At 35.6% G+C, this 17195-nt stretch overlaps 1 protein-coding gene across 1 annotated transcript; it reads right to left on the reverse strand.

Moving 5' to 3' along the window:
* Positions 1-4333: 4333 nt before the first annotated feature.
* On the reverse strand, positions 4334-14899 carry blk (BLK proto-oncogene, Src family tyrosine kinase). The gene is made up of 15 exons (XM_067417066.1): positions 14683-14899; positions 14333-14374; positions 14078-14175; positions 13901-13994; positions 13636-13672; positions 13255-13348; positions 12727-12825; positions 11088-11191; positions 10052-10201; positions 9484-9636; positions 7095-7274; positions 6914-6990; positions 5310-5460; positions 4848-4979; positions 4334-4745 (listed from the first exon to the last, which is right to left on the reverse strand). The coding sequence occupies exons 4-15, from the start codon at positions 13991-13993 to the stop codon at positions 4543-4545; spliced, it is 1473 nt and encodes a 490-aa protein (XP_067273167.1). The 5' UTR covers position 13994; positions 14078-14175; positions 14333-14374; positions 14683-14899; the 3' UTR covers positions 4334-4542.
* Between the last annotated feature and the right edge of the window lie 2296 nt (positions 14900-17195).

Consider the following 17195-nt stretch of genomic DNA (forward strand, 5'->3'; position numbering starts at 1 on the left):
ATTAAGTTATTAATTACATTTTGAAGAAAAAAATATGTATTCTTAATAGCTTTCCTTAACTATTTGATTACTTATGAAACTGCCATATTTTTCCTAAGGATGAACACGTTTAATTATATGATGATCATACTAATGCTATACACCAGGGGCGAGGCTACATAAGGGCCAGGGTGGCACTGGCCCACTCAGATTGACGGCTGGCCCACCCAATCAGAACAGACAAAAAAAAAAAAAAAAATTGTGATAGCAGAATATAATATGCCTATGTGACAACACAAATCACTTAAACACGTACAAAAAGTTTCATTAAAAAATAGGGCTGTCAAATATGCTAATAACGCGTTAACGCAAATTCATTTTAACAGCACTAAATTTATTAACGCAGCGCGCATTTTCTGTTTGATCCGTGGCATAGCCCGTAGTTGGAAAAAGTGAGAGCAGTCAGACGCAGCAGCAAACATTAATAGGGAAAGAAAAGGGTTGACATTAATATTCTAAACCAAAAGTGCAGTTATTGCCTACATAAGCTACCACATAGCCTAAGCTACCACATTTTTTGTTTAACTTTTATTAGACTTCAGAAAGAAAAGTGCGTTTTTTTCACTGAGCACATTCTCTGCAGTCTGAGCGCGATGCACTGCAGCTCACTCTCGCTCATGTCTGAGGTAAATCATTAACACCATCACCACTTACAGTACACCTGTTTTATTGAACTAAATACATTACAATCGGCTAAAACGAATGCACAGGTTACTTCCCTGGACAAGCGCGCTCCCGAGTCCATGTTCTTCACACTGTCCACGTAAATCGCGGCCCAGTTCGGCGTGCACACGCAAAATACCGGCAGTTCAATAGGGAGCGCGCGTCTCTTAAAGGGGCCGCACTATATTCCTACTCGTGGAGTATGGACCTCCTCCAGGTATGGTGTGGTTCTGGTGCGCTCACTGGTACACATTACCAATTTTTCATACGAACTGTGCCCTGCTCTGAATTAAACTGCCAGTGTAAAGACTCCCTTTATATTCTTAAAATGAGAAAAATCACTGCTTACTCTTAATTTTTAAGTTTAGGCTTAAGAGACATGAACAATTTCTTAAATAAACATCTATGACCTTTGATACATCTAATCTTCATGCTGTATTGATTATTATTGAATAAGTATGGTTTCACTAATAATAAATGTACATTTGCATAAAGCATGCATAGCATACTCATGTTGATTAGAGTATTAAAAACTTAATTTTAGATTTACAATTGCTAAAAATGTGCGATTAAATTGCGATTAATCACGAGTTAACTCATGACAATCATGCGATTAATAGCGATTAAATTTTAATCGATTGACAGCCCTATTAAAAAATAATTACTGTAGAGCGAAAACATTTTCATATAGCTGACTTATTGCAGCAGCCAATCAATAAGCTTAGTAGTAATGTTTAGCCAATCGTGTATTGTTGAGGGGATGGGAAGATGAGTTTACGTCTGCTAGTGAAATAAAATTTTAACACGGGCCACGGTGCATAACACGAGACGAAATTCTCACAGGTTAAGCTGCAAATACATGTTTGATAACAGTTATACTGAGTTGCATTAGTTGACAAGAATTGGTTATTCCATTTTAAAATGAACCCAATTACTGAACACTGATGTCTTGTTAGTGGTCATATAGCAGCACAATATCTATATTTGTCTTCCTTGCAATTGGCTTTGTAGCTGCTTGTTATAAATTAATTTTGCATATATGAATTATATGAATTTGTTGGCAAAAAATAAATCATATATAGCTTATATTTACTGTCAAGTGATTTTGTCCCATATTGTTTAATTTGTGTAATTTGAGAGTAGTCATTGAGGTCCACCCTATTCCACCAAGGTCCACTCAGTTAAAAATTTCTGGCCTCGCCACTGCTATACACTACTGTCTAAAAGTTTGTAAAAGTCATTAAGATTTTATTCTTTTGTTTTATGTTGGAAGAAATCAATACTTTTATCCTGCAAGGATGCATAAAATGTTCAAAAGTAAGAGCAAACAAACATTTTAAGCAGCATGATCGTTTTCAACATAGATTATATATATATATATATATATATATATATATATATATATATATATATATATATATATATATATATATATATATATATATTTTTTTTTTTTTACATCAAATCAGCATATTAGAATGACTTCTGCAGGATCATGTGACCGTGGAGACTGGACTAATGATGCTGAACATTCTTATAAAAATATATTTAAATAATAAAGAAAACAAATTGAAATTATAATACAATTTCACAAAATTACTGTTTTTACTGTATATATTTGATCAAATAAAAACAGCTTTGGAGAATTTTTTAAAAACATCTAAACAGTAGTGTATATGATCAGATAATCACAAACTACTTCACTGTGATATCTAACGCTTTAATCTATTCCTGATTAACGGAACCTTCACAGTCTGTTATCTCAGGAGGAAGTCTTACTAATGACTGTTCATTTTATGGTTTCCTGTTGTCAGTTTTTTAAAACACATGCTCATCAGTAAAAAGATCATAGGTAATGTGCAATAATAATGTGCATGTTTGACTAAAACTTCAGAGTAAGACATAAGATCTTTACTGGGTGTAAAAAACAAATGCGTCATTATCCTGCATTTTCCAAAAGCATTATCAGAGTTATAAAGCTGAGGGGCACTATTTTAAAGATCTGAGCGCATGGTCTGAAGCGTATGGCGCAGGTGCACTTAAGGCGAGTCTGAAGCCACTTTTGCTAGTGTAACAATGGGGAAAAAAATGTTTGTCCGCTGCTGCACATCCCTGTGTGTAATAAAAAGCTGAGTGTACGCGTGTTGTGCATCTGTCTATAGGTGCATATTACTGACACGCCCTTTAAATAACACACCAAATACTGCATTATTGACTTTAGACCAGGTTTTTGTCTTAAAATAGCAATGCGAAAACAATGCGCCTAAATGTTGTCAGACTGGCATACCCACCCTCTCGCGGATTTGCTATTTAAACAACGTGGCGCTGGACATGAAAATGATAACTACATCAGGCTGAAACTAGCACAAAAAAAAAAACACTTGTGTCGTATCTGCCGGATGTATGATAGGTGTGCAATTTCTGTGAGACTAGCACCACTAAATTTGACTGCATAATAACTTGTAAAAAACTCACCCTGTCTTCCAACTGATTGGATAAACATATGGCTCTGCACCAATCCCATTGGTTGAGCCAGTGATGCTATGTTGGGCTCAAACAAACCACATTTTTCAAGGGAATCAAACAAATGGGTTTCTTACAGTTGTTAATATATAAAGTTGTGACAGGAAAAAGTATTTTTATTGAAAAACGTACACATATCACCTTTAAAGTCGGCATGGAACTGTCTTTTTCTTCTTTATTGCGATGTATATCCAAGTGAAAAGGCTTCTCGAAAAAGAAGAAATCAAGGGAGAGACTTGATATTGTCCATTTGGAATGTAGCATTATCATCCTGTAGCCCAAAGACTGGTTTCCCCCTGAAGCTAAGCAGGGCTGAGCCTGGTCAGTACCAGGATGGGAGACCAACTGGGAAAACTAGATTGTTGCTGGTAGAGGTGTTAGTGAGGTCAGCAGGGGGCGCTCACCCTGTGGTCTGTGTGGGTCCTAACACCCCAGTATAGTTATGGGGACACTGTACTGTCAATAAGCACTGTCCTTCAGATGAGATGTTAAACCGAGGTCCTGACTGTGTCCTTAATAATTCCAGGATGTCCTTGGGAAAAAGAGTAGAGGTGTAACCCCAGCATCCTGGCCAAATGTGCCTATAGGCCCTCTGTCCATCATGGCCTCCTAATAATCCCCATATATGATTGGCTTCATCATACGATTGGATCTCCTCTCCACCAATCAGCTGGTGTGTGGTGTGAGCGTTCTGGCACAATATGGCTGCCGGCGCATCATCCAGGTCGATGCTGCACATTGGTGGTGGTTGAGGAGATTCCCCCCTTCCATGTAAAGCACTTTGAATACCCAGAATGACCTCTGCGCTATATAAATGTAGCAAATTATTATTCAATTGATTGGATAGTTGTATGTATTTGCTTTGCTATTGCTGTGATGTCGCATGAGTGACAGGTTGTTCCACCTTGTTCCAGTAAACATATCAGAGAAGAGAGAAGCTGTTGCAAGAGAGGGGGATGTTAATTTGTTTAAAGATTACGAGGGCACAAGATGTGCACGGATAAATCGCTCATAATAAATACTTGCAAAAAAAAAAAAAAAAAAAAAGATTTGTCCATTTTGATTCCATGTCAAATTAGAAAGTACCAAGACAACCACAAAAAAAATCTTAGAAATGCACTTAACTTTGACAACAGTGACATACCGGTAAGTGTAAAAACAAAAAAAAACATTTACAGATATACAAGGACGCCATCTTGTTGTTGCTCTAGTATATTCCCCATAATCCATCGTTTGATCTGGGGATTAATCCATCCTTTCATTCCAAAGTGTTTTTGTACATCCACTTTTCAGTTCATTCATACTTGGGAATGGAGGCTATGGTTGCATCTCGTACTGGCCCTCAGTAGCAATGAAAAAGTCATTGAGTATGTCCTGTAGGTGTTCAAATGTCGGCCTGTCCTCTGGCCTTTCCTTCCAGCATTTCAGCATGATGTCATAGAGCTCTCCTGGACATCCGTCTGGACACGGCATTCTGTAGCTGTTGTCAAGGTTACGGATCACCTCAGGATTCGTCATGCCTGAAATTGTGAGGAAAGCACAGCCAGGTTGTTAAAGATCTACCCATCTATTCTACACAGTTCTGAATGGAAAGCGAAACCCAAGAGAGAAAAAACCATTACCTGGATACGGTACTCTGCCATATGTGACGATCTCTGTCAGAAGAACTCCAAAGGACCAGACGTCTGACTTGATGGTGAAAGTACCAAAGTTGATGGCCTCAGGGGCCGTCCACTTAATAGGGAACTTTGCACCTGATCGGTAAAACAGACACAATAAACATTTTGTAAAGGTGACGTGGAACAGAAATGCATGCATGGAAAACTAAATCATTATTTGATGGTATCAGTTACCAAACGTTACTGTAAATAAAGCCACAGGGAAAGAAAAATCGGCCTTAAAGTGGCACATTTCAACATGGAAAGAAGCTATTTTTGAAAGACAGTATCTCGTACCCAACCTTAAATGTCAGATATGTCAGTTCTTCGTATTGGAAACCAAATGGCAGCAATGATTGATGTGAATTAATTTGTGGTAGTGGAAAAAAGCACTGCGTTGTGGGTATAATACATTAGTTTACTCACCTTCTTGTGCAGTGTATTCAGATTCTATGATCCTGGCAAGGCCAAAGTCTGCTATTTTACAGTGCAGAGTCTCGGAAACGAGAATATTAGCGGCGCGCAGATCTCTGTGAATGTAGTTTTTCCTCTCTATGTAAGCCATGCCCTCCGAAATCTGTTACATAGAGAGAGTAATGAAGTGGTCCAACAATGAGCGGATTAACAATATGCACTGTTACAATCCAAAATATTTAATTTAGCTTTGTGTTTAGTTGATTGTAATTATTATTATTGCTATATTAATTACATGTACAAGGTGTGACAGGCACTAAAAAGGTCTACTTCAGAAACAAAATTCTAGAAGTTTTCAATGTTAACCTTAAAGGTCCCGTTCTTCACGTGTTTTCGAAGCTTTGATTACGTTTACAGTGTGCAATATAACATGAGTTCATGTTTCGCGTGTAAAAAAAACAGTATTTTTCACACAATTTACTTATCTGTACAGCGCTGTTTCCTCTGTCCTAAAAACGGCCTGATGATTTCCTTGTTCTATGAAGTCCCTCCTTCCGAAACACATGACGAGTTCTGATTGGGCCAGCGCTTCCCGTGTTGTGATTGGATAGCAGCTTAGCACACTTTGCCCGGAAAGGTCCCGCCTCTTACCATAACGGGGAGATGCAAGCGCTGAATGCGCGCTCTTCTCCACGTGGGAGAGCAACAAGAGCACGCCCCCTATTTTGCGTGTTCTTGTGGGCGGAGGGTTAGTCAACAAACGGTTCTAGTGATGTCATTACATCCCTGCACTTCCTGCTGTAGTCCAAACCGGATGTTCGCTGTAGGCTTTGAAAGGCCACGCTTGGCATTGAACTTTGAGCTTCATAATTTTACAGGTATTATTTATGCTCTAACAGCAACATTTCACACTAACTAAAGTTTGAAAGATGGAACCGCGAAGAACGGGACCTTTAATGTGACTGCTTTTTAAACACATAAAGCACTTGCATTTATATACCATTGCATTTATATTTGCAATGCAGACTATGAAAAACAGACAGCATCAACAAAGTGGTCTCTAAGAGGAAGTGGCTTTTGCATAGAGAGCAAGATCACAGTCATGCATGGTAGGGGCTTCAGGTCGATGGAAAAATGTACGTAATATCCTGGCCCGGAAGATATTAATCTAAATTTGTAGCGGTTGTTAGAAGATCTAAAAATGTTCAGACCATGAGCCTTCAAAACCAAGACCATTTCCTCTACATGTCGCTGAGAGTGCAAAACAATTCTTTAAATAGTTACAAAACGTAAATTTCATGTACTGTAGGTGTGCAGATTTCCACTAGATTACAATGTAACCTGTTACCTTAAAGTTTGAAATCTACAGTAGTGGCCAAAAGTGATATTTGTTTTTAATGACCTTACAAGTTTGATTTGAGTAAAAATATGAGTGAAATAAAATCAATCAATCAATCTATATATATAATATTTGAACAAAGGGTAAAGATGTCAGTTTTCCAAGGTCAGGCAATCCTAGACGGGCCATTATTGGACATTGCAAAATAAATATTCATTAATCGCTACTAAGCAATGAAGACAATGAAGAGAAATCATAAAAATGTAATTAGTCTTACTTGAGCAGCCATATCGATCAGCTTGGGAAGTTTTAATTTATGGCCATCGTCTGTCTTCAGAAAGTCTAACAAGCTTCCTTGAATAAGAAAAGAACAATTGTATGGTTTGGACAGTCATAACTTAATTTAATTAAAATAAATGGTTTAGGACTCTCATTAATAATGTTGTGGCCATATTAACCATTAGCCATGTATTCTGTGACGATGAAGATGGGCTCCTTGGTGACTACGGCGTGCAATTTCACCAGTCTCTCATGCTGGAGCTGCTTCATCAGATTAGCCTCCTGTAGGAAAGCCTCTGGCTCCATGGTGCCTTCCTTCAAAGTCTTGATGGCGACTTTCTGGTTGTTTTTGTAATACCCTACAAAGAGCCACAGGCAAACGCAGGTTTATTAAATAAACCCCATCGATCTACGGCAGCTCAATAAACACAATTTTCACAACAGACACTACACTACAAATATATGATTACATTCTAAAGAAAGGAAATCAATAATTCATTATCAGATATGCTGTAAATAATAATAATAACAATCAGTATACGTAAACATCCCTAAAACAAAATACATTTACCTGAGAAACACAATTGTCAAAGATATTAAGGCTTGTTTCCAGAGAATATATCATGCATACATTTTTCTCACCCAGTTTTTTTTTTTGGTATGAAGCACATACCTCACTAAATATTGTTATATAAAACAAATACAAATTTTAATTACATAAAAAAGCAAAAAAAAATAAGGTAACACTTTATTTCACAGTGTCCGTTACATGTACTTACCGCAGTAATAACAGTACATTGTGCATAATTACTTGCAACTAACCCTAATCATACCCTAAACATATACTAAATACATGTAGTTACTAAATATTAATCAGTGCTTAAATATATAATTGCATTGTAACAATGACACCTTCAAATAAAGTGTAACCAAAATTAATAACACAAAAATATATTTTATGAAAATATTATGGCATTCTTCTTATCAAATAAAGGTAAAAGAACATTTAAAGAACTAAAGAAAGATTCAAAGAAAATACCCATTGTGAAGATTTGCTGGAGAACAAACATTAGAAAAAATTGGGCCAGAGGTTTTTGAGTCTTCTGATTAATGTTGAAGTTGGTGGTCAAAGTCAAAGCCCCCAGTAAGGTACAAATAATTGTTCATTCATGTGGCTAAAATATGATAGAATCACACAAAGCCACATGACACACAGACAAGTGCCCTTGAACAAATGAAAGGCCAGTATAATTACAATTTTACTCTGAAGTGAGGAGAATACAATGACAGGTAAAATGTTATTTAAGGTGACATACATGCCTTTACTAGTAACGGTAAATTATGCATAAGTACAAGTAAGTAGCCCTAAATCAAAACCGGTAACACTTTATTTTACAGTATCCTTGTTACATATGTTACATGTACTTATTGTAGTAATAACAGCAAATTATGCATAATTACATGCAACTAACCCTCAACCAAACCCTAATCCTACCAATAACCCTATAGTAAGTACATGTTGTTCATTTTTTTAAATTAAAAAGTTGATAAAATGAAGGAAATTGGTTTAATAAATAGAAACTAAAAATATTATTGTATCTGAACCACAAAAGATTTGATAAATCATGAAAATAGCACAATATGGAACGTTTCACCGTGTCATCACAAATAAAACACACACAATTACCCCATATGCTTACAAAATCTTATAATAATATTTGAATAAAGGATGTCGATTCTCAAAAATGTTCATTGTATCAACTACATTTTTTTATTTCAATGAACTAAAATGAAGGCAACCAGGTAACTTATTTTTAAATAATTTGTTTACAGTGTACTTATTTGTGTAAGTTAAATGTGTCTGGTTAACGTACATCTTTAATTCAATTTTGAAAAATAATTGGACTTTTTAAGATATGGAAGCAATACTGCAGCATTGACTTCAAAGATTTCTCTGATCTCAGAATTGAATCCTACTTTAGATTACATTCACTTTTAAATCAAAATAATATTTTAGAATACTCACTAATAAACATATTTTTAGTTGTGTAGTTCCCTAGTGCCACAGTTTAGTTTGTCCCTACTCAAAAGAGTATGCGATTTCAGATGCAGCCAGTGTTTCATTTTCATGGAGTCTTATTTGTTTTTTGGTTTCCTGTTTCCTTTGTGCTCATTTTTTTAAGGATCATGCCTGTGTGTGTTCTGTTCAGTGTCCCCGTGTATTTAAGTCCCTCAGTTTGGGTCATTTAGTTGTCTGGTATTGCCATGCACTCTGCGATAATTCTTTTTAATAAATCTAACTTTGATTTTGATTCTGGATTATCTTCATCTTCACCGGAAAATAACATGTTACATCCAGAGCAAAAATACATGTCCTCCAAATGTTGTACCATGCCAGGAAAAGATTTTAGAATGACCACCAGGGTGTAGTGTGACCAAATTAGTATTGGTGTAATCAAAGTTATCCCTTCATGACGAGTAACAATGATCGTCTTATATGAACCATGTGCCTGCAATGGGAAGAATAAGGTTCGTTTGTTTTTTACTGAACTTTCTTCTGCTTCTTACCCATCCACACTTCTCCAAACTGACCGGCACCAAGTTTATTCACCATCTTCAGAGTCTCTCTGGGAATCTCCCACTCATCTTGCGCCCAGGGTCTCTGAGGGTCAGCCGTTTTACAGGGACTTCCCAGCCTTTGGCACAAACCATCTGCTGTTCCTATAGGTACAATAAAATAAGCCAGGGAAAGAAACAAGGATGTTCAGAGAAGAGCTAAAATGCAGAGTCACAACCTATCAAATTAAAGTTAAGACTAGCATCTAACTACCTAGCTGACAGAAAAAAAAAAGTTTACTGGTTTTGCCTGGGGAAAAGCACAAGATGTGCCCAAACCAAAATGTAGAAACAAAGGATTGTTGTTACTTGTATACAATTCTATAAAAAGACACAACAAACTAAAATGGGGCGAGGGTGTGGAGTGCGGAAAGCGAACTGAGACAGAAGTCGACCTCTTTATCTGGTGGTTAAGGCAACTGTTTGTCAGGTTTTCACAGCTTACAACCACAGAAATTATACAGTGGAAGAAACCGAAAGTGTCCTTGGTATGGTAACAAACTCTGTTTGGAGTACTTACTGGAGTAATACTTCACTAGCTCTTGAAGAGAAGAAAAGGTCATGGAGGGAGAGATGTAATAGCCACCATTATCAAGGGATCGGATCTTATAGTGCTTGACCACATCACATTGTTCAGGGGTGAAGTCTCTTATAGACAGGGAGAAAGCACCTGCGGAGGATCATTGAGAAACAGCAGTCAAATAACACAGCTTATTTTTTATAAACCTGCCAATCACCGCCAGCCAAAATCTACTTAAAAATGTGTTTTTAAGGTGCTTAAAATTTCCCCATGCAACATGTTCCTGGATCAACATCTCAATCGACCAATCAAATATGAGGGAGAAGTTTAGAGTTTATGTCAAGATTAGGGTTACAACAAGGGGTATGTGCTTCTACATCAGTGTTATCATTTCACTCTTATAACTTTTATGGATTACTTATGCATGGGGTTAGGTTTAGGGGTAAGGATATGACAACATTTACAGACAGGAATATTGTTGACCCAGGAACATGTCTTACTTGGCAAAATCAAGGACAGGCTATCACTGAGCTAAAAAGTTTTACATGTCAAATAAATGCTGTTCTTTGAACAATCTATTCACCAAATATTCCCTGAAATATACTGTTTTCAAAATGTATGATACTAATAAATGTTTCTTGAGCAGTATTTTGCATTACAATGTTTACTCAGATTTTTTTTTTAAAATCTAACTATATCTGCATACAAACAAGCAAATTCCAATGAAGAACAGTTTCTGCACTTCCCCTTGCTCCACAAGTACACAATAAAATAATAACGGCTATTAATAATTTGCCTCATGCTCTAAGCGAAAGCACATACAGATGTCAGTACATAGTTTGACATTCATTTACTCTTTCAGCTCTGAAAGATGTGAAAAGAGCAGCAGATCAAACTTAGAAGTTAATTGTGAAATACTGCAATGGAATTGTTCAAAATGCTGTGCGCTTTGGTTGGGCCCCATGTAGTGAAATGTTGAAGTAATTATTCAGTGAAAACATGTTAAAAGGAAGACTGGCGGTTATTGGCGTCTGACCTTTGGTTGTTTCACTTTCTCGCACAAGAAATGAACCAGGTTTGTTTCCTGGCGCCAACAGAAGACGCTCTGTGTCTCTACGACTCATGTTCTTGAAAAACCATCTGGAACAGAAAACAGAGCCTTTTGCAAATGATACAATAGTTAAGTTAGCAACTTATACAGTAGTTAGTTCCGGGTGACATTCTAAAGATATTGCGAAGAGTATAACAGCAGTGGCATGGATTTGGTGCCTCCCAGCAAACACATATTGTGAGAACATTTTGTCAATGTTCAGGGGCAATACTAGGATTTCAAAGAGATTCTCAGCCCTCAATGAGAGTATGATTAAAACAAATGAATATATTGATTGTATACTAGGATAGGCAGGACCAATACATACAGTAGGTTCTACTCTACCTATCAAGGCAAAACCCCATGAATACCGATTTGATTTCAAATCACTTTAACTAAATCAGTTCACTATACTTCTATAATTCAAAGTGACTTTCAAAAACCTTTACTCTAAGACTAAAAAATATATGTCACTATTAAGAACAAAATAACTCCACGTTTCTCTGTCATTCACTCTAAAGCCTAATTTATACTTCTGCTTCAAGTGTACACCCTAGCTTTCGTAGGCCGTGTGTGGCACGCATAGCCTACGACGTATACCCTGACGTGCACCGCTTCAAAAATGTAATGTGTCCATTCTACATGGACCACAAGTGCTGTGACTGCTGCCAGAACCCCTCCCTCAGGGATACACCTGCTCCTTTCTGCGTGTGTAACTGCACGTCAACGCGGACAAAGATGCAGGTGAAAATCGACATGTAGGCCACAGCGGAGAGGCTACGGCGCAGGTCCGACGCAGAAGTATAAATCCACCTTAAGACGTTTAAATGTGTGCATTGAATGATTTAATGCTGTCTGTCACTGATTGTGTCTTAAATCAATCTAATGCTGATGCATATTGATCAAGAGAATAGAGAGTAGAGATTATGGAGCTAATCACAAATAGTTTTGGGAAGCTGGGTTGAAATTAGAGGGGCTAAAGCCGACCTAAAATGGCCTAGTGACGCCCTTGCCAAAGTTATGAAAAAGTCGTTTGTGAATGTTTCCTGAACATTCAAAACATCTACTTTTTTCAACATGTTTTATGTTTTTTGTGAATATTATGGGAACATTACTTTTTAATGTTCTTTGAACGTTCTGAAACAAATAGTAACATTTAAAAAACATTAGACGAACATCCCTAAAATGTTTCAGAAAAAAATTCTATATGAACGATGTATTAATAATGTTAACCTGATCATTTTGACTGAACGTTACACAGTAAAAAATAAATAAATTCAGGCCTCCAATTAAAATTTTTCTAGTGACTGATCACATCTAAATTTTTCAGTTGCCCGATTGAATTTCTGTGAATTCAATTGCATCAATTCACAGAATTTCAGTTCGGCCAACTGAAAAATTTAGATGAAAATTTAGAACATCACTAGAAAATGTTCAATTGGAGACATTTTTTTTTTTTTTTACAATGTAGCCAAAGTTCTGAGAACGTAATACAGCAGTGCTTATATTCACAACAACAGACAACACTCTAACCCATGTGATATTGCTAAAATATATGCAAAATATTAATTATATCTTTTCCTACCTCTCCACCTCCAATGTCTGTGCTCTTGCCACGTATGAACTTGGAATATATCCCTCATAACCTGTGACCAAGGACTTCGCCAACCACCATTCACCACTCCTGAGAAAAACATGGGACAAATTTGTCTCTAAAAACAGATTTGTTTTTGTGACATATGATATAAGGGCACAAATGTGTATAATGACATGGGTATGACATAGGTATTACAAGGAGAGGGTGAAATATGAGGACACTGGCCATGTCCCCACTTTTCAAAATGCTTATAAATCATACAGGATGAATTTTTTTTAGAAAGTAAAAATGCCAAATGTTTCCTGTGATGGGTAGGTTTTGGGACAGGCGCAGTGTAAGGGGATAGAAAATACAGTTTAAACAGTATAAAAACCATTACGCCTATGGAATGTCCCCATATGTCACAAAAAACAAACATACATATAATTAGTAGAATACAGTTAGTATAATAACACTGGAAGATGTATTTTGATTTTACACTCATATTATCAAAAAGTGTCCATGTTGTTTACTCACTCCTTAATAATCTTGAGTCTGTCCCCTTTTTTGACTTGAAGATCTTTATCACTAGCAGACTGGAAGTCATATTGAGCAATAGCAATGTCTTCATCTGAGAAGAAAATAAAATCTGTTAAAATATGCAATTCAAATAAAACACATACTAAATCTCTTCCGTCTGTAACATTTCCCTCTATGCCATAACATTTGAATAATAAATGGCCTTTTTTTTCTTCAAGGTTTTATTATTTTTATTTGAACACAAGATCTTCCCCCAGCAGCATTATGATAATGGTGTATTCAAAATGATTTATTTTTTTTTATCAGCGAATAATAGTTGTTCAAAGAAAAACGCTCTCCTGACGCTAAATTTTACAACCAAAAATTGATATGTATTACCTTGATTGTTGCTTTGCTTCCTGTGATCTCTTGACAACTGTAAATCAAATAAAATGATGCATTTGCTGACTAAGATGTTTTTAAAAATATTAAATGTAATAGAAATTTGAATATAATATAAACTGACCATAATATTCAAGCAATAACACAGATTACAGAAACAGCCCTCATCAAGTGTAAAAGCAAAATAATAAAAAGAAAATGGTCTTGTTTTTCACCCCAACCCTCCAAAGACAAAGCTTGCCATTAAAAAAGCAATACTTACATGAGATGCGTTAGAGTTTGAAGAATTGTAATGTTCGTGGCCTTTACTCTTCGAGTCTTTGCGATGTTTCTGGCCACTACAAGCACAACCCATCCTTAAAAATAAAATGTAATCATCTTCAGTGTTCATTGACCTTAATTTTATAAAAACAAATCTACTTGTTAATTGCAATCACACCTATATACGCCGCTGTCAGTCTCCGCAGTTCTCTACTCGGAGTTCAGTAATAGTCCAGAAGAAATTCAAAAAGGTCCAGAAAGGCATCATACTCGGTGCTGAATAAAAGAAGAAAACATTTTAAAACTTTAGTCTTTAAAACCAGATCACATGATGTGCTCTAGTAGACAATCACGGACAAATGAAAAACTTAAACACAAATCACACAAATAATAAAACAACATGTGAAATATGACATAAAGAATGACTGCTTACCCTTGTGATATGAAAACAGATTCCATTGGACGGAAATATTAACTATAGTGCAAAAGATAAACGAGATAAAGTTTGTGTGTGTGTTGTGCATGTTTAACAGCTTGGAAGGTTAAACTAAATCAAAAGAAAACCATTTTAATACAATATAAGGTTTGCAGATGATCTGTGGTCATTTAAAAAATATATATATTTAGACATGGTCAGTGAATACAAAATTACACAAATACATGAATGTCAAACGTTTAAATGTTTAAAGAAAGAAAAACTCCCAAATGTTACTGCTATATGGTCAGAGCGACACCTGAATGTAAAATGTACATTTAAAGTAGAATATATAAGTTTGTACTTACATTTTTTAAAGCCTATAATATATTTAATAATCCAACTTCAGATTCTTCATTTCTGAACTAAATCAAGACCACCGCTCTCTTTCAGACGTATACAAAGACAAACTCAGATCATATATCGCACACACACACATACACACACAATCTGCATTTGAGGCCCGTCATGTGCCCTGCGAGACCACATTAGTTGAAAGAGATAAATAGAGATCAGTAGTTGTGTTTATTTAGCTTATACCCCTCCCTCCCTTTCCTCTGTCAGTTCTTAATTCACAAACTGCAAATGCCTTAGCATGCATATGATGAGCATGTGATATCAGACATTGAATCTGTAGACAACTACATTTAACATCCTCATTTTTAGTAACTGTTTCACTCAGAAAGTTCAGACAAATTTGTGATATAAATCGGCTATTTGAAAATAAGGAAGGCTGAGCATTTCTTAGAAATCCCAAAATAACAGTTCCGAATGTGTAAACATGTTCTTAGAAATGAAACTTGAATTAATAAAATGACTTTGCAAAGCTGTTTTATGTTTTAAAGGCAATCCCTCGTAAAAACACGCATGGATCATAATGTTCAAAATCTCGCTGAAGCAGATGTAACTGAAACTGTGTGTAGTGCTCTGAAGACACACGAGATTTAGCTCACAGAAGCAGCTCTGTCACAGGATGTTGTTGACTTCTAGCCCCCCAAACAGATAGTGCTTTCCTTTTAAGGCACTGTGGTTTTCTTCAGTTAAACTTCAGTTATTCTGATCACTACCTTTTGCATGTTCGTTTGCTCTGCAGTTCTAATCTAATTCAAAGTTTGGATTGTATGTGTTAACAAATCATACAGTTTTTAGTTCTTATCCTGTTAGGCCTTAAAGACTTAAATCAAAATAAGAGTTTTATGTCTCTTATTCTTTGAGGTCATCTATATGATAATGTGCTCCTGGACATTGATCAAATTCACTTTTTTATCCAATCAAATGCATTATAGAATGAGAATGTAAATAGCTTAAAATAGAGAACATATTAATGGAAATTAGGTGTGAAATAATGACGTGTGCAATATGTATAAAAATATGAATGACGCAGTCAATACCTTCATTTGACTTTGGGTTGAGACACATAAAACAGGCCAGCTCATGTCTTCTCACAATCTACTACTATTAACGTTAATATATCTAAGTTACCTCGAAATGTCAAATAGACCTACTTTATATTGTGTAGAATTTAGTGATTGTTTTCTCCTCCTTTGTATATAATTTCTGTATAATTTTTTAGCAGTTATTTAGGCATATACCATAAACAGGTTGAGGTTTTAACTGGAAAATCATATTTTGCATAAAAATATATAGAAAAGTACATTTGCAATGAATGACAAGCTATAAATATAGCGGTCTTAAATCTATTAGCTGATTTTTGAAAATTATAAACCGATGAGTTTTGGGCAAATATAAATTTGAGCATGGCACAACCTAACGCAGGGTTAGTTGTAAGTAACACACATGGTTTAAAACTTTCCATACATGCCAGCAAGATAACAATTGGGTCATTTAGTTGCCATATCAAAAATATATAGAGAAAAAATTGTGCCAAAATTAAAACATTTTTAGAAGATATCACTGAATATTTATTTAACCATGGCAAAAGTAAATGTCTTATTTAAGTTAAATTTTCCTCTCTGATTTTTGTTTTTATTTAAAATGAGACAACTCCTTATTGAGTATTATTTTATGTAATGTTATTCTTATATCTGTTATTTAGTCGAGATATTGCTTTAAACCTGATCTAACCAGCAGAAGACACAAGCAGGGTTAAATCCCAGTTGTGCAGGTGGGGCATGTTGTCACTACGTTACAATGATTAAAAATAAGCTGTATAATCTATACTTTTATTAATTCTATTGAGAAAACCATGAGGAAAAAGGTATGAGAAATTATTACAATGCTGTTTGAACAATGCTGTAGCGATAGCCAAGCTGTTTTGCCATGTGTTTATTGTCAAATTCAAAAATGTGTTTATTTTTAATTATTAAAAATGCCATTATTTTATATGAAAAAGTTACTAATTTTATTTTACTGACAAAATATGTAAGTTTGTCTTTTTATTTATTTATTTATTTAAATATGTCTTTGTATTTTTTATGTTACTTGTTTCTATTAGATCAGATAACATTAAGCTGTCATGGTCAGGTTAATGTGCACCAATGTCAAATTTCCCTTCCACTCTTTAGGGGGTAAATCAAGGAAAAAATATACACTGTGTTAATTAAACAAAAACACATAATTGTACTAGACATGTGTTGAATTAGTGTGGGGGAAAATACATTCGCAGAACCCTAAGTGGATTTACACAAACTGAGAAAGTCAAAAAGTGTTAGTGTGCCCCGCTCTCTACTATTATAGGCAGCAGTAAAATCCTTACTTGAGCACTGGAGGTGATGATTGTAATGCTGCTCAAACTCTTTCCAATCTCTCTTTTGAATTAGGCCGAAACCGACAGATTCTATTTGCTATTCCCTCAAAACAT

The sequence above is a fragment of the Pseudorasbora parva genome, chromosome 15 (genome assembly GCF_024679245.1).
Source record: "Pseudorasbora parva isolate DD20220531a chromosome 15, ASM2467924v1, whole genome shotgun sequence".
Classification (NCBI taxonomy): domain Eukaryota; kingdom Metazoa; phylum Chordata; class Actinopteri; order Cypriniformes; family Gobionidae; genus Pseudorasbora; species Pseudorasbora parva.